Consider the following 17,913-nt stretch of genomic DNA (forward strand, 5'->3'; position numbering starts at 1 on the left):
TTGGCAAACTGATGCAAAATATTTATTCCAAGTTAGTTATTTTTGATGCAGTAGTTTTTCCCCCTCATACAGACTCAATGTGATAGTCACTTTTTAAAATCTGTAAATAATGTTATCAAAATAATCTTAATCTTTGAAATCTCACAAAAAATTTATATTTTACAATCCACCCTGAATATCAAGGCTGCAAGAAGAAGAACACAAACAATTCCTATATCCAAATATTTTACAGCTGTACCCAAAAAAAAAAAAAAAAGAAAACCACAAACGCCTGGTTAAGTGATGAAGCTCCCCGAGCCGCCAAAAAAATAAAATAAAATAAAATATTCATGTTATTAGCATTAATTTAACATAATTAGAACTTCAAAAGCCATTTTGTCATCGACAATGATTGTTTTAGCACACCGTTACCGCGCGCTGGGCAATGCGGCGGCACTGTTAGAAGCTTGTTGTTGCAGAGATCAGTCAGCCACTTGTGTCCTGCTCACACGACTGAACTTGTGCACTGCCCCACAAGGGATTTTTGTCAAAATTTGCTAGCTGCACAAACTTCTAGTAAGCATTAGGGCAAAACCAAAAGAAAAAGCTAAAGAAGCCAATTTCTCTCTTCTTTGGGATACAATTATTTCCCTTGTGCATGAAGTATCAACAACAAAAGAAAAAACTGAACAGACTGGAGACAGAATAAACTCTGTTTAGTTTATACAACCCCAAACACGTGTTGAACTATGAACTGAGTTTATTGGGTTGGTTTTATTTATTTTAATTTTATTGTGCCCAGTTTCAGGCATCGTCATCTGACGTTTCGCTGCTACTTGTTTCTGTGTCTGAGTCCTCAATCTTTGTCTTAAAAGTGCTTCCCCAGTGGAACAACAGGCTGGAGCCGCGGCCCTGCAGAAATCCGTTCTTCCCAAATCCGTTTCTTCTTCGCTGTAGGAATGAAAGGAAGTTTTAAAACGAGCAGAAGTGTGGAGAGTAACTGTCACCAACCCTCTGTGGTGGACATGAATGCCACATTTAACTGTGTGTACACACATGGATAATGCAGAATCATCCATTCTACTACATTCTCCCTTAAATGCTTGGTCCTGCTGAGCACGCTTAAGAACAAGCCTTTGAGAAAGGAGAGGAAGAAGAGCAGTCACAAGTAGCAAGAGCTGTAAACATACCTGCTCTGATTTAATCTGGAACTCTTTGAGCTCATCCTCCGTGAGGGGAAGGTAGTTTTCATCATTTTCAGGATATTCCTGCCATCCCATTTCTTTCAATAACCTGATTGTGGAGAAAATAAAAGGGGCATGGGAACTAAAGCAAGGGAACAATGGCAAAGGAAGGAACACTTTGTCTATGAAAAGCAAGGTTTTGTAGTAAATCACTCCAAATTCACCAGGGAATCTTCTCTATCACAGACCACTTCAACATTCCTTTGTGTTTACCCACCATTTTTCAATGTCCTTTACAAATATTTAACCATCAGCAGCGCTGTACAATGGGTACATAACCAGCCTGGTGGAAGGCAGGGATTTGAAATTCTAACTCAAGGACACTGAAGGCAACCAAGCCAATATCACAGCTCAGAATCTCCTGAACCTTACTATCTGCTTGCACCAGATGCTCACACTGCTTACTCACTGACGTGAGATACAGCCTGAGATACCTGGTAAATATTTTCCTAACTCTCCTCCAGTTTTACAGCATATAAAGGAGCACAAGAGTATTTTAAGTGCAAACAAAGTGTGGTGTGTGTCTTCAAATCATTACATTTAGGACACCTGCTTGCAAATTAACCAGAATCACCCTTGGTTCACACTGACTCCCACTGTGGGCAGATAAATATCTCTAGGCAGCATTAACACACGGCGGTGTGGCATTAAAGAAGCACTGGAATTTAATTACAGACCTTGGTAAAGCCTTGGCTCATCTGTCATTGGTGTTTTGTTTTACTTTCAATAAGACCCCACCCAGTCCAGTACTAGTCACAAAGCCCACACACCTCCTTTCCCATAGAAACACAGCCACTGCTGCTTCCCAAAAATAGTTTCCCTCAAAATTGTTTCCTTCTCCCCACACAGCCCAAGGATTCACTCTCCCTTACTCCAGACACTATTCTGCCATTGACTCACCTGTGTTCTGCTTCCAACGAATGGGAGAGGTTTTCCCCCTCCTCTGGCAAAGGGAGAGAAAGGCCATTCTGATGGCAGTTCTCTTCCCAGTTTTCCTTTGGTTCTGGTGTGCTGCTGCTCTCCATCTAAAGAAAAATAAAACCATCAAAGTGTGCTTGCACAGACCGTGCCAACAGCACAGTTCCAAGTTCAAGCTTCTGCCTTTGAAAGTCCAGCCAAGCCTTTCACCTTGAGCCAGTGTTTTTCACAGAAGCTGCAGCAACATGTACCTGGCTGTGACAGGACAACACAGGACGAAGGACATTTGGTGGCCTGTGCTGCTGTGTCAAGGGAGTGAGTGCTGGCATTGCAAAGCCATCACCAGCAGCTCAGAGTGACAGCAATAAAAATGAGAATTAAATGCTCCCAAGGACACACATTACATGCACATTAAGGCACAGATCTATACATTTGGGGGTCTGGTCTGAGCCTCTGAAACTTGAGCCACATTCCTGCACCTTTCACAAGCACAAAATTCTACTTTTCTGTGTATGTAGTTTGACAGGGAAGTTGGAAAGCAACTTGAGATGTTAAAATATGATACCGTTCCTCTCCTTAAAGAATCCTTGCAAAAAATCTAGATTGCCTTCAATGTCTGTGACCTTCCCTTCCACCTCATTTATTACTTATCCACTTGCATTTCACTGTGCTACACATCTCCCCCCATCACTGCTGTGCACTATTTCCCCTGGCAGGTATGCCAGACCAGTGGGAGTCATTCCCTTCCTCTTCCAGAGCCTGAATTACATGTACTGCTCAGGGCTTTTTCAGCCCCAACTCCTTCAACAGAAATGATTGTATACACGGCAAGGACAGTGATCTTACATCATCCAGCTTGTCACATTCCCTGTTTTCTGTTATCTCCCCATTTCTATCATCCTTCAGTGCCTTCAGGAATTCGCTCTTTTTGTCAGTGGTCCGGCGCATCAGCTTCGTCAGGCGTGAGGAGCAGATCTCGATGGGAGGGGTGGTGCTGGAAGGACTCTGCACAGGGAGGGAGAACACAGACATCAAACTGCACTGCTGCCAGCCTGAGGCCTCTTCAGAGGCTGTGCTTACACCTTTCAAACACTCATCAATTCCTTGGGTGGCTCCTGACCCCTCAAAAACCTCAACTTAATGTCAAATTCCCATCAAAATACCAATGGGTGCTGCACATTCACTTCTCCCATCTATTATTATCAACTCAATTTCTTTTCTTCCCCTAGGAAGAAAATTCACATGGCCATGAATATGCTTTTGTTCCTTTGTAATGTAACAAGCTGGTGCCTACAACAGACCATTAGGGCAAAAAACTTCATGCAGGATTCCTGCCCTACAAAAATTAACAAATGAAGCAGATCAGACTCAGTTCATATTTGCGTTTTAAGTCATCCTAACAGACTCTACCCTGAAATTAAGCTATGGGAGGGTAATCTCCTTTCAGGGAGTGGTCACATCCTTAACTAACCACAGCTGGGTGCAAACAGGCAGCCACAGCCTTGGAATCCTCCCCTGGAGAGAATGCTGCCAGCTGCTGCCTCTGTGCACTCAGCCCAGATGGTTCAGTGCAGAGCCAGACACAGACAGCCCTGGAGCCTGTGGGAAACCTGCTCAGCTCAGTGCAGGAACACAAGGAAACCTCCTGGGCTCTTCCACAATGTTCAAGCTTTCTTAATAATCTGGAGTCTGTGAACCAGGCCCACTGGCAGTATCTGGCCATGATCCTGCAATAGGAGCACTGCTAACCAAGGTGAGCTTTCAATTTTATCTGTTCCATGTTTTGACTGGGCACACAAAAGGAACCTACAAACATGTTATGGGAAAGCTCCCACTATCTTAACTTCCTGCTGGAGTTCATGTCTGGCTACTCTAAAACAATGAGGAATTTAATCATTATTATGGGTAACTGACACCGGAATCTTGCATGCAAAACTACTTTTTCTTCATGTTCATGCTTTGATTTTTAAGAAATCAAGATTAAACCAGTAAAATTTCCTCAAGTTTGCAGTGTTTTTCTCCCCACACACTTTTTTTAAGCTGCGGGGGAAGGTTGCAAATTCAGGCTCTTCAAAATGAATCTCCTGTGCCAAAAATTTTTATCACACTCACTGCTCTGAGCAAAGATCAAGAGAACTAGACCAAAAACAAGGCAGTAACTGCTGCTTGTATTTCCAATGGCTGTTGCATGTGAAACACTGGTGTGAAATAATGCCTGCAAGGAAGTAAGTGCAGCCTGGAAGTAATTTCTCAGGCAGACCTTCCAGATTTTGTCTAATTCAACACAGTAAGAAACAAATCAGCAGTTGTAACAGAGCTAATGAATGACTGCAACTATCATGATAAAAAGCCAACACAAGAGTGAAATTAAGCTCTCAATGTAACTATTAGTTTGACTGCAGTGACAGAAGGTAACAATGAACAAAGGAGACTAAAATTACATGTCTTCTGGTAATCTGAAATACTCAACTTGAACTCTTTGCTAGTGGCTGTTTTAATCTCTAATAAACTACTGAGGTACTAAAACTTAATTTCTACACCTCAGGGGAAGACAATTACAGCTCAAGTTTAGAAACAACAGATTTCTGAAAGGGAATGAATTTCACCTCAATTCTGGTTTTATGCATAACTTTTTGTAGAAGGGCTATGTTTTACAAAATATTCTTCTTTAGCACTAAAATAGTAAACTGGCATCTCTTCTAAAGTAAGCTGAGCCTTTTGACTGAAACATAAGGCATCTCAGTCTTTTTGCTTTTTTTTTTGTGTGTGTTTGGTTTTTTATGAAGGAGAGCACTACACATCACCTCAGATTTGTTCTGATGTCTATGTAACACAGATGGCTACTCTTCCAGAAAAGTAATCCTAAATTCATTTTAAGAACTCAGGCTGTATTGTGAGCTTGGTTGTCTTAGACTGGCTTGTAAGGGACAGGGCCAGTGTTACTTGGCACCCTTTTAGTTTTCAACACACTGTGGCCTCTTATGAATAAAGGTGCTATTTTTACCACTTCTGAAGGAGATGCATTTGCCCCCTTTCAGAAACAAAAAGCCAGAGACTAAGTGTAGTAGTCCTGGACAACCAGGATTGCAGTACTATCTGCTGGCCACAGACCTGTGTTTTCATAATCTCAATCTCCAACAGATTCAATGAAAAATGTATTGCAAGTATCCAGTTCAGTTGGAAGTAATTTTTAAGCCCTTTATGTTTAGCTCTCAGGTTGGTACCCAACATTTTCACTGACTGGAGCTTCACAGAAGACCCTCTTGGGGGCAGGTGAAGGAAACACTTGCATTACTCCTGTATGATAAAAAGTGAACACCTCTCTCCCGCCTGCTGAGGTGAAAGCCTGTTGAAATTTACCTATTTACACTGTCCATACTGTGCTGTGCATTACACAAAAGGAAAGCTGTCAGCAGCACAAAGAACTTGGTCTAAAGAGAGAGAAAAGCAAGGTAAAGGAAAGAAACAGAGTGTAAGATCTACCTGTCAAAGTGACAGGTGCCTGTGTATTAACTGTTGCCTTTAATGACTGCTTGTACACTCAGCTCTGGCCAAGGCAGAAAAGCGCAGGTTGCTGCAAAGTAAAGTCTGCAAAGCAGAGAATCATAAACATGACAAGGCCTTATTTTAGAAGTAATGCCTATAACAGAACAAGACAAGTGCACAACTAGAAAAATCCACAAATTTTACAGTTAAAACAAGTTAATTTCAGATGTTGTGAATCATCATTTACAGAATCACAAAATCATTAAGGTTGGAAAAGACTTCCGAGATCATAAAGTCAAACCTGTAAAGAGCAGCTGGCACTGGCCAGGAATTTACCACAGTCTATTTCCATATTTTTTCTTGTGCTCTGTCACAGATATTGCTGAAATACTAAGAGATTTGTATTTCAAGGTTCTTTCTATACTTCAGACCAAAACTAGGGGCAAGTCAGCAGATTACCTCCTTCCAATGTCAAAATTAAAAAGAGATACTGTAGCTGAAAAGTCATATGTACACATGTTAAACTCTTTCAGCCCCCTCAGATCTGAGTGCTTGTGCTGTTGTTCCAGAGAAAGGAAATTAGGCAGATCACCTTCCTTCCCCTTCCTTTCCTATACTGAAAAACATCATGGGAATCAATTTGCCTACCTATTCACATCAGTTCTTGGTGTCTGCACTCCCATAACACCAAGCTGACGCATGTCTTGTTACACAACACCACTTAAGGCATTAGCACATTTTTTTTTTCCTGGAAGGAAATTCTAATACAGTTGAACAAACATCAATGGCTTTACAGATAGATAAACCCCATTTTTATTTCTTTTAGTGTATCACTGATGTGGCAGAATGCGCTAAGAATGTACAAGTGAGTCATCCCTCAAGGGTGCAAAGGTACGTACCACATGCAGAGAGGGCTTTATCATAAACTAGAGTTTATGCTCTAGTAGGTGATAGGTACAAAAGCTCCCAGCCTATCCCCAAGCCCAACCCTTACCTCTTTGGGAGAGGTGAGGACTGAGCCGCTTGCCAGTACCGCTGGTTTGGTTACAGACACTGGACTGGTAAAGGCAGAGTCACGGGTGGAGGACAGCGAGCCTGGTTTATGTTCACTTCTGTTGGCTTTCCATGGGCTTGGCTGTATTGAAGAGAACACAAAACACAGAGCAGTAAATGGTAAGGCATGAGAAGGGGCTGCTTGCAAGTATTGAAAGAAATAAGCAACATTGTGTTGTCTGTTGTATGAATTTCCTCTTCTTCTTCCCTTTTCAACAGCAGTCTCAACACGTTTGTTTCAACACCCGTTGTTTTCCCCTGGCATCTTCTGTTTTCCCCAAATCACACACAATTCTGGTTCATGGGCACCATCCTTCAGTAAAACACCATTAAGAGCTCACAGAGAAAATCCAGCATTGCCCTTCATTAATTGGAATCACAACTGTGTAAAGCAATTCACCTTACAGCTACCCACAGATGGGAAATAAAAAAAAATCCCAATTAAAATGACATTTCTTAGGAGGACACTGCACACCACAAAACAAGGCTTCCAATCACTTGACAGGAAGTTTCCCTGTGTGAAGATCATCATGCAGTAGTTTTGTTTAGAGTGAGAATGAAAATTATTTATTTCCTAGGGCCCTGAAAATGTCCATAATTGCACCAACTTAGCAACAATAACAAGAAAAAGAAGCAAAAGCAGCCAATTTATTACAGGGCAGGATCACTTGCTGTTTTGGCCTGGATACCCTCTGCAGTATCCCTTTGAATATACTGGTCATTTGGCTGAAGAGCAAAGACTTCAAGATAAGTTTTTGTTACTTGGAATGTTGTTCTTGCTCTCTTATCAGTCAGGGACAAACACAGTGAAGTGAGAGTCTACAAAAACAATCCTAAGAAGAAACTTGTACCAAGTAGCACTAGCAAGACTCTGTCAGAACATTAAAGTACACAGGTTCCTTTGACCCACTGGACTTCTGAAGCCAGCTTCAAGTCACTTGTAAAATAATTCATGCACAAATGGGATTCAGCTAAATCTGATATGCAACAGATCTTGCAATCTGCCAGCAATGAGAACAGAGGCACTATTTCAGTATGTTGTCACTGTCTACTGTGTTCTATGAATTTTTAAAAAAAATACATTGCACGGGGAGGCCATCAGCTTTACTCCTTCATTCTAACTTAAAAATGAGCATCCCACAGTATCAAATAGATTCTATGGCACTCACAGCACACATTAAAAACATCCCCTTTAAACCTCAGAAATCTCCTGATCTGCACAATATTTACTGCCTGTACTAAAATCAGGGTGCAATATGACTCTGACAAGAAGTTTCTCTCCACAGCTCCAGGGTTGCACTTTCCCATTCCCACTCTCAGCTGCCCAGTGCTGTTCTCCAGGTTTCCACAAAGGGGCAGCTCCCAGCTCAGACAGATCCACAGACTGACCCCTCTTGCTTTCCCTGCATGGCTGAGTGTGACCTTCATGGATGGCCTTACTGAGCTACTGTCCATCTCCACTAGCCAGAAAGAACACACTTGTTTCACTGCCATCAGTTCTCTTCCTTTCTGAACTACTTGGTACAACTTAACAAAATCATTTTTCATTCAGTTTTCCTGTGACAGCTTTCCAATACTGCTGACTTTGTGGAAAGGAATGTTTTGACTCCTCTACAACTTTATGCACTGCAATTCCTGGATAACTTTCTAGAAGTCTTCAGGCTAATGCATCCTACCACAGCTGCTTTAAAGCTGTGACTTTAAAAAGGCATCAATGCACACAGCTTTTCTGGCTAAGGATATGCTGATACTCCACCTTTGGGTTTTGCTAATGGTCACCATTCATTAACAAAAGCACTGTTGATGACATCAGATAATTCTTCCCACTCCAACCACCGAGGAATATCACACTGCCCCACTAATCACAGCACCACCTAAGTGTGTAAACACTTAGAAATTAGCAGCTAAATCACTCAGTACATATTTATAGCCTGCTTAATGTGACTGATCTAAAAAAATTAATACCTTTTCCATTAGCCAAAGAACATTTCCTTTTTTATCAATACTACAATATTTAATGTATAAATCCAGGTGTAATTCAGGCCTACTGGATTCAGTGAAGTAAAAACTTAACTAAAAGGGAACTTAGGCAGATACCACTACATATTCCATAATCTCTGATTTAAATACAGATTAACGATCTGGAATGCAAATGAACTATGTCACATGTAAAACAAGCTAAAAAAGAAAAGCCCTACCACTATCTTTTGATGGATGCTGAACCTTCAGATCACAGTCAGTTTTATTCCAACTGTGAGCAATGAATAATGTATTCTTTTTATCTGAAGAATCAAAACCTACATAGTCTAATTTCAGAACATGGTTAGCAAAAGCTTAGAGAGTAGCTCTCCTTGACTGAATTAATGAAAACCCTCTGTCCACGGGCTTCAGAATGCAACAGTAATTGCACAGCAAGCTGCAAGAAGCAACTGGCTGTGCAATTACTGTTGCACTTGTTGTAGCTTCTCCTAAAGCTGCTACATTAGCTAAGCAGATTTTTATGCCCAAATTCTACATTGTAATGCAATGGGTATATCATGACCAGCAGTAACAACACACATTCCCATAACTTTCAGAAGTGCATTTTCATCTCTCAATCTCTACATTGGTATAGCACTAATTTTCAGACCTCAGAAATTATCTTTGCATCCAACAGCCAGTAACACAGACAAGCTGAATGCACTGTGGTTCACTAAAATTTTGTTTACTTTGAAGCCAGAGACAATCTAACAGTCTGGTCAGAAACTGTATCTCTGGCCTTTTGTTTCAAAGAACACACAAAACATCCAGACTTAACCCAGGTCAGGCTGTATCTACACATGTATCAATCAAGCTGTAAAAGCAAAAATAAAAGCCACAGCAGGCTCCTTACTCATTAAAAATTGCATTTTGTTTACCTATTCTAAACAAGAACATACATGCACTGAAAACTGTGTGTGGAATGAAAAACTCCTTATAAACACCCTTTCTAATGGGTCAATTAATCCCATTTTACCAAGAAGTAGATCAGCTGTCAAATTAAATGTTTAGACAGGATTATTTGATAATAATTTTAACCACTACAATTTTTTCTGTAGCTGGCAGAATTTAACTTGAATTAACAAAAATTTACAAAAGAGGAAGAAGATCTAAACTTGCTTTCTTACAAAAAGAAGCTGGGGGACTCTTTTTTTGTTTTTATCTTTCAAGTGTGTTAAGAATTTTCTACTGTAATCATAGGGAAGATTTTGTTGGAATGCCACAGCCAGCATTAGTAATTAATACATTTTAGAACTCAAAGTATTTGGACATCTCTTTAAAGAATAACCCAGCTAACTTTTTTTTTTAGTTTTTAAAATACTTTTACTATTAATTCTTCAAAATTTCTAATGCATCTATACATGTTGTTTCTACAGAGAAATGGGCAGGACTAAGCCTAGAACTAAGGAAAAAAAACCCACTTTTTTTTTTTTTAGCACGACTGTATTTCCTTCAGTAAAAGAACTACAGCACAAACTCCATGGCTTTTCCAGATTGTTTTTAAGGCTCAACTAAATTACACCTGAATTGCAGGATGTTACAATCTAATCTGATCTTTGCCTCTATTGTTCTGGACACATCAAAGTATTGTAACCCAATAAAGAGTTTTCAAGGTAGTCATGTGAACAGTTCAAGCACAGAGCAGCACACATTCCACCTCTCCAGCAGTGCTCATTTTGTCTTATTAAGATAAGGATTTGTCTCATGCATGAGGACACACCCATTCAAATAGACAGCAGTGCAGTCAGAGGTTAGCTCTCCCTATGGACAAACCCCAAAGGCATTTTAACAGAGAACAACAACTTTAGTAGCAAATAGATCTCTACTGTAAAAGCCACTGCCCAGAAACTACTGGATTCCAACTCCTGCTACTTGTTGGGAAGTTGATTCCTTTGATCTGCAGTTCACTAATTTGGTTGGAACCCCCTGTACCTTGGAAGGAGGAGCTGCAGGTTTAGGAACCAGATTTTTGTAGACACTTGGGACAATGGTGGTGGCTTTGTTGCCATTTGCCAGGTGAGAAACAGGTGATGTAAATGCAGCTGAGAAGGCGGCGGAAGGATCCTCTTTTGAAACCTTTTTGATGACCAGCATCTTGGTAGGTTGCTTGGCACTAGGGGGGTTTTCTGTAAAAACAGAACAAGAGATTCTGCAACACAAATATCCAGTTTCAGAACAGCTTCAGTACACTGGTCCAGTTCCTCCCTCTCCATCTTAGACACTGCACATCTGATTCTGAGACCATCAGCTGCTCTTTTGTTTCAGCTCTGAGAGAAGATACTGGATGTGGATAGCTAAACACAATCTTTTCTAATTCAAACACAACAGCTCCCTTGATGCTGAAAGGAAAAACCTACAGTGACATCAGTTAACAGCCTTGCACCATTCTACAGAAATCAGAACAGGTATGAGTATTTTTTTGAGCAACCATGGATCAGCTTTAGTTCACTAACACAGCAAAAATATTTACATAACCTATACCTCAAAAGACACACTGCTTTTACAAACCAGCACAGTTAATGCTTCTTAGGCCAAATAAACATATTTCCAGGAGCATAACAATTTAAAAAATACTAATAGTATAAACAGATAAATGCCCTATAAATATGCTGTCATTAAGTTTTGAACAGAACAACAGCTACCTGACAAACATGCAAAAAGAATACAACCCAACAGTATTGCAAGAAGTGTTTCTGAGTTTCTTTTGCATTTGTACTATTTACAGTATCTAACCCAACTAATCCAACTAGTTATTAACAAATCTGTGTTTAACTGCCAGAATTGGTACCTTGTTTCACTTTTTTTAAAGGCATAGATTCACAGAGTACATCAGGATCAAAAGCAAGGCTGTTGTGAGTTTAAAAAAATCAACTAAACACAAAGCACAGAACTATGACAGCTTTGCTGTATTTCCACTATGTAGATCCCAAGTCAGGAACTAATGTCTAGTTCACTCCAATCTGCTCTGCCCTTCAAGTGATGCCTGTGTGAAACTGTAACTGCAGCACCACAGGAAGCAAACACAGAACAGTGACATTACTGCCACTGGCTCTTTTTTTATGACAAGACAAGCACAGTTTCAAATAGACAAAAAGGCCAAGAGATTAGGGAAGATTGTGGGAGGAAAACAGCAAAGGACAGAAAGCAGTAAACTGTCTGCTTCACTTAAATTTTTAAAATATTTTTCAGTGAAAAACCCAGCATTTAAACACCAGTTACAACTTTCTGCTCTGTCATCAGCTTTGTGTACAGTGACCTTTACCTACCCCATACTCCAGAAGGTGTCCCTAAAGGTTTGTTCTGGTTGTTCTGTCTTCCAGCTTCTGGATTCAAAGATGGCTGTAAAAAACCAATGTAAATGAATACATTGTTATATCACATATAACAAAAAAAGAATCAGTATTAACATTTTGCTTCCAGGAACCCAGAGGATGGGTAGGTTTCTCTGAACAGCAGCTGAAGTGGAAGAGAGTGCTTTGCCACAAATCATCAGAAAATCGAGTTTGCCTTCTCCTTGGTTTCTGCTGTATTTGCAATGGAACTACCAGAGGGTTCAGGATAACTCCTTTAGTCTTCTACTATAATTAAGTAGATTCTACCAACCAGTACATGTATTAAAAAATTAGGTATTTGATCAGCAGCTCAAAAAATAAAATAGAATCCACATCATTAGTAAATGAAGAATCTATCCTAATGTCATAAGTATTTTAGTACAATAATTATGCATGAGCCAATTAAAAAAACACCCCAAAGCAATACTAGATTCATAATGTAAAGGAATATATTTACTAACAACAAAAAAAAGCTACATTTAAATTTGTATGAAACCTCAGAGTGCACTTTTTAGGACAAGAGTGCATGCAGACTCAGTGCTCTCTGCACACTTACATGAGATTCAGTTTCACAATTCAATTTGGTGGAACAACTATAGACATGTCCAAGCTCAAAGCAGAGTGAATAAAATCTAAGCACTCAATGACAAGTGCTCTTGATTAGCTATTCCTCTTTCCCTGTCCCAAATAACCTCAGTTCAAAATACAGCCGTCTTTTTCCTCTTTTTAATGAATTCCTCACATGTCAGTTACTATGGTGACAGCATAACTCTGTAATAGTGAGCATCTGAAATAGTAGGTACTTCTGTTCTGTAAGAGTAAGGAAAAAATGTCACACCATGGCATAAATTCCCGCCTCAGTCTCCAGAAACTCCTCTGTTTAAGTGCTTCAATTTTTAGCTACAGGTCAGTTTTACTGCAGGGGTGCTCACACTTAGACAAACAGCCTGCTTTGCAGACCTCTCAGGAAAAGTGTTGTCAGGCCCAACAGCTACACACTTAACCACAGCATACATCAGTTTCACCCTATGGCAGAGACAGTACAGAGTTACTAAACAAAGCTTGCTGCTAGCCAGTTGTGGTATTATGAGAGCAAAATATGAGAGCAACAATTAGAGAAGAAACAGCCATGTAGCTGGGGAGGGCACTCATCAAGGCACTGAAGAGGAGAATGAAGTACATGGAAGAAAGATTTAGACCAAGATAGACAACAAGAGATTGCACAGTTGCAATCATGGTAATATTTCTAGATTTCAACAGACTTTTGACAGTCACAAAAACAGGCTTATAGAAAGCCTGAATTACAATATACTTGAGAAATCAGCGAGTAGAAATCTACACACAAGCTTTATTCCCACTCTCCAGCTGTTAACCACTCTGTGATGCAGGCTCTTGCTCCAAGCAGCAGCAGCTGAACAAGAGCATGCAATCACTTCCCAGGCCCTTCACTGAAAAAAACCCCAGCAGCTTAAATCAAACTACCTCCTGTGGCAATTTAAGTGTAGGCTCTGGATTTTGGCCTGAAGCAGCTGTGGGTATTCAAGAATTTCACTCTGACTCGTAAATTCCTGAGCAGAAGCCATCAAACTGCCACAGCAATTTTAGCTGTGAACAACCTTCCAGAGACAAATGCTGAATAAGACAGCAAAAATCTCATCATGATGATACATACAAGTGTGCACAGTATCACCAGAACCTCTCATGACAGGAGGCAGTAAAGACTTTAGCACTGAAGATGAAGACAGAAGAACTGCATTAGGGGAAGGGACAGAGTTACCAGAACCTTACAGAGGATATTCTCATTACACTGGTCAAGAAGAGCCTAGAGACAGCAAGAAATAGATGCAGAAAGAAAAACACGTGGTCTGATAATATAACACTCTTCAGGGGTCAGGAGAAATAGAATTAAATTGAAAAGAGAAAGCAGAAAAGGTGCACATCTCTCAAAGCATTAGCATTAAGGAAGGCACATGGTAAGGATGAAAGCTGTAAATTGAAGTACTGTTTGATAAAGTTTGAAAAACTAAAGATATTCCAGTAAAAATAGAGCCAGGATGTAAGAGACTATCATACTGATAATACCACATGAATCAAAATGCTGAGTAAGAAGAAATTTGGTCATCTGGAGATGCTGATGGAAGAAATGCTCAAGAAACCCTGATCCACAGATTAACAGAGAGAGAGGAAAACATTTCTGATAACACTGTTCCAGAAGATTCAAGGCAGATGGTGGCTAAAGTCTGAGCATGTCATGAACAAGCTTGGGAAGGTTATCACAAACACCAACACGTATCAGAGTGAAGGAGACAGGAAGACTGAAGCAGGCAGACTGAAGATAAACTGAACAGATGTATTTCTAGCAGCAAAAAAAAGGCTTTGTAAGCAAAGCCACAAAGTCAATACAACTACTCTTCCTCTGTCACCTTACGGGTTTCACGGAGGACCTGGTTTGAATGTTACAATGCCTTCAGTTCACAATAACCATTTGGCAAAACATATGAGCCAAACCTCATAATCCAACAGGTCTTCAAGTCCTGAGGGCTCTGGGTACCAGTCAGCATCCTATCAGTGCCAGAATAATTTTGTTAAATTTGTCATGTACGGAATGCAATTCTAGATCCTCACCACCTATCAATGCTAATGCAAACGAGATTGAAAAGCCATTTCTCACACCTTCCACTTCTAGTGAGAAGCTACACACTTACAAAGTCTTCCTCCTCAAACTGCAAATGCTCTTTATCTTCCTTCTTCTCTTCCCTGGATTCAACAGGCAGCTTTTCTTGAAAGGCGGAACTTTTCCGAGAATGGAAGTTGCCATTCCAGTGGCGATGAACTCCAGTTCCTCCTCCTCCACGCTGGCTCACACCATCATGGCCCCGTGAGGGACCATGCCAGCCAGGCTGGCTGCCAGACAGCCCAACATGAGCTCCTTTAGAAACACCAGAATCTACAGAATCATGGCGGAGAAGGGACGGCTGATGCCAGCAGTCTGAACAAAAAGAGATAAGGATGCAAATTAAAAATATCAACACGGTATGCAGAATACTGGAAATATCAGGTTGTTTTTCTTGTTGTTCAGCCAGTGCTCACTAAGGAACTGCTGAGCTGTACTTATTAAGTACTGTGTGATTATATCAGAAAACAAATCAAGCCACACAATGCACATACAGCTACTATGAAAACCTCTTAAGGCCTGAGCACATTGCAGAGGAGAAGAAAATAGCACAATTTCCTCACAGGATGCTTTGAACAGGTACAGTTTAGGAAAATGTTTCTATTCTGCTGAATTTCTCATTCTGTAGAATATTTCAGACTGTTTGCTCTCAGGCTGCACTCTGATCCTTACTCACCTCCCGCAGTCCGGAGGGGCCCATTATTGAAAAATCCATCGGAAGAGTTGTGTCTCCTGCGGCTCACGCCAAAGCGGCCCTCTCCCCGTGGAAGATGCTCTCCATGTTTCTCAAAGGTGGCTGCAGGGGACTGCAGAAAGTAAACATGTAATGAAGCACTCATTTGGACTCTCCAGGAGCCTGTCAGCCCAGCAGTGACATTTGGCTAAGTGAAAAAACCAGCAACCCCCACATTCCTGTATCAGTTTTCAATACAGCATCCATAACTGCATTGATCAGCCAGCAACATCAACGAGCCTGGATGGGATCAGAACAGCTCACAAATCCACCAGTCTCACACAGAAACCAACACACTGATCTTACCCATGGCCACAGCTGTGAAAGGAGCTGATCTGTATTAATGTTACCTTGGTTGACTGTGGTGTTGAGAAGTTAAGCCAGGCAGGAACAAAGTCATGCTGCGCCATTTAGGTCCAGTGTCTCCCTTCAATAAAATGAGGCATCAAACCTCATGGCCAGGCTCTGTAAATGAGAAGAACATTCCCTGTCAACTTATGCAAACTGAAATAATAATACAATTTATCTCTCAATGTTTGGCCCATATAGATAGGAGGGGTAAAGTGCTGAAGTTTTTTGTATTATACTTGATAATTTTTCTTCTCCTGCTTTGTTCCTCTGACTGAAACAGGTAAGAACTTCAACAGTCCCAGTTACTTCCAGTTTACAATTAACACACCCATGAGGTTCATGACAGAATGGGTGTGGAGGGGGAAGAAAACAGAACCAATGGCAAAGCAAAGCCATACAAGGCAGATGTAAAAATCAAGACATGACAGAATTTGGGGTACAATCCTTCATTGCCTCACAGTCTGCATGTTTTATTCCAGAGGCTGTAAATCAAATATGACCAACTGGTGATGTTAAGAGACATTCAAAGTAGATCAGAGACCTGAAAGACAATCATATGCCAGCTCCTGCACCGCTATGTTCTTTCCAACGTATCACAGCAATTGTTACTGCTCAAAATTATGAACATTTCACTATTGCACCGTATAGCTGAATTCCACCTTTTTTTGTGGAAGATTCTCCAATTCACCATTTTGCTTTACTTTTCAACTTTAATTTACCTAGAAGCAAGTCAACACAGATACATATGATCACTCACCCTGAGTTTGGCCTCTGCAGTCCAATGTCCTCAGTCTGTGTGCTTCAGTGACCTCTGGTTCCTTCCTTGTGCAGAGCTCTGGAAGGCCAGCCTTGAGGCAATAGTGCGTTTCGAAGCAGAGCACGAGAGGCCGCACTCCGTGCCAACTGCGCCCTTCACCCCCTCAGCTGCTCATTTTACCCTCTCTTTGCACTCTCACTACAAAAAAAAGATACCTAAGAAGGTAATTTATATTTAAAAAAGCCACGCCCACGTTCACCTCATTAAATTTCCTCTGGTCGTGGTAGTAGAGAAATCAGCCTTTACATTACAAAAAGGTTTGTCAAGTCTGCGTGACAACATTCAGAGCAACATCGTGGTTAATACTGAACAGATACACTCAAGGCTGCTGGACAGTTCATGATCTGCAGCAGATCAATCTAAACACTCTGGAAAAAAGATGTTACATAAAAATGTTTGCCCTAAATGCCGAGATCTAAATAAGATGCATCTGCCCAAGTGCTCTTAAAATATAAATTTCATTTTTATCATGTACATCTGCTAAAAAAAGGTAAAATATTTAAAAAATGAATGTTAGGATATACTCTAGTCTTCACGTAACTTGGCTAATGCTCCACAGAGCTAAGCACTACTTGATATAAAGCTCAGAAGCAGGCACAAATGTTCTCCCTGTTTTTCACCATTTACATGCTGAAACATAGGTCATATGAACAAAAAAAAGCCAGGTCCAAAAATAATCTCTTCTACTCTATTTTTTGTAGACTGGGTGCTGCTTTTAAAGGGACACAATTAATCCACAAGAGCTTCTTGTTCTACAGTGAAGAGTTCACTTCTGGGTCATAGTCCTCTTCCATCAAAGAGGTGAGACAGGAACTGTAGTCACTGTAAAAAACCAAACACAATTCCATCAATACAAGTGGCATAAACATGACAAAGTTTGACTAAAGAGAAGAACAGAAAGGGAAATTGAGCAACTATAGTGTGAGTGCCAACAGCTATTTGATGTCCAATCAAAACAAAACCTGAAATAATCTAATTAAAAAAGAGTCTCTGAAAAGGGCATTTTTACTTTTAAATGATCACTTCACAGATTTAGTCCACAAAAGGGCAACAAAACCAATCAGAATAAAGGGAAGACTGGAGAAACTGCATGCAGCTGATGAAAGCAATTCCACACTTCATAGGAATTTTAAAACCTGCTGCTCAAATAATGAGACTTGGGGCTGCAGGTAGGCCTGGCCATTCCAAATGCCCACAATCTCATCTCTGCATGCCCACATCATTCCTAATCTGCTCCAGTACAGCCAGAGTCCCCTCTCAAGAGGATGTCAGTAATACAAATGGCATTCCATTAACTTCTCCATGGA

The 17,913-nt window shown here is 40.6% G+C and overlaps 1 protein-coding gene across 1 annotated transcript in view; it reads right to left on the bottom strand.

Moving 5' to 3' along the window:
• Nucleotides 1-17,913, bottom strand: part of GPBP1L1 (GC-rich promoter binding protein 1 like 1) — a 31,834-nt gene continuing 13,921 nt past the window's right edge. The window contains exons 2-12 of the mRNA XM_059478097.1: nt 16,547-17,428; nt 15,789-15,903; nt 15,382-15,511; nt 14,737-15,020; nt 11,966-12,038; nt 10,632-10,825; nt 6,622-6,762; nt 2,988-3,146; nt 2,124-2,248; nt 1,170-1,272; nt 1-930 (exon numbers count right to left, since the gene is read on the bottom strand). Of these exons, the coding sequence (XP_059334080.1) occupies nt 784-930; nt 1,170-1,272; nt 2,124-2,248; nt 2,988-3,146; nt 6,622-6,762; nt 10,632-10,825; nt 11,966-12,038; nt 14,737-15,020; nt 15,382-15,511; nt 15,789-15,848 (1,416 nt within the window). The 5' untranslated portion in view covers nt 15,849-15,903; nt 16,547-17,428 and the 3' untranslated portion in view covers nt 1-783. The remainder of the gene's footprint in view (nt 931-1,169; nt 1,273-2,123; nt 2,249-2,987; nt 3,147-6,621; nt 6,763-10,631; nt 10,826-11,965; nt 12,039-14,736; nt 15,021-15,381; nt 15,512-15,788; nt 15,904-16,546; nt 17,429-17,913) is intronic.

This window comes from Ammospiza nelsoni, chromosome 9 (assembly GCF_027579445.1).
Source record: "Ammospiza nelsoni isolate bAmmNel1 chromosome 9, bAmmNel1.pri, whole genome shotgun sequence".
Taxonomy (NCBI): domain Eukaryota; kingdom Metazoa; phylum Chordata; class Aves; order Passeriformes; family Passerellidae; genus Ammospiza; species Ammospiza nelsoni.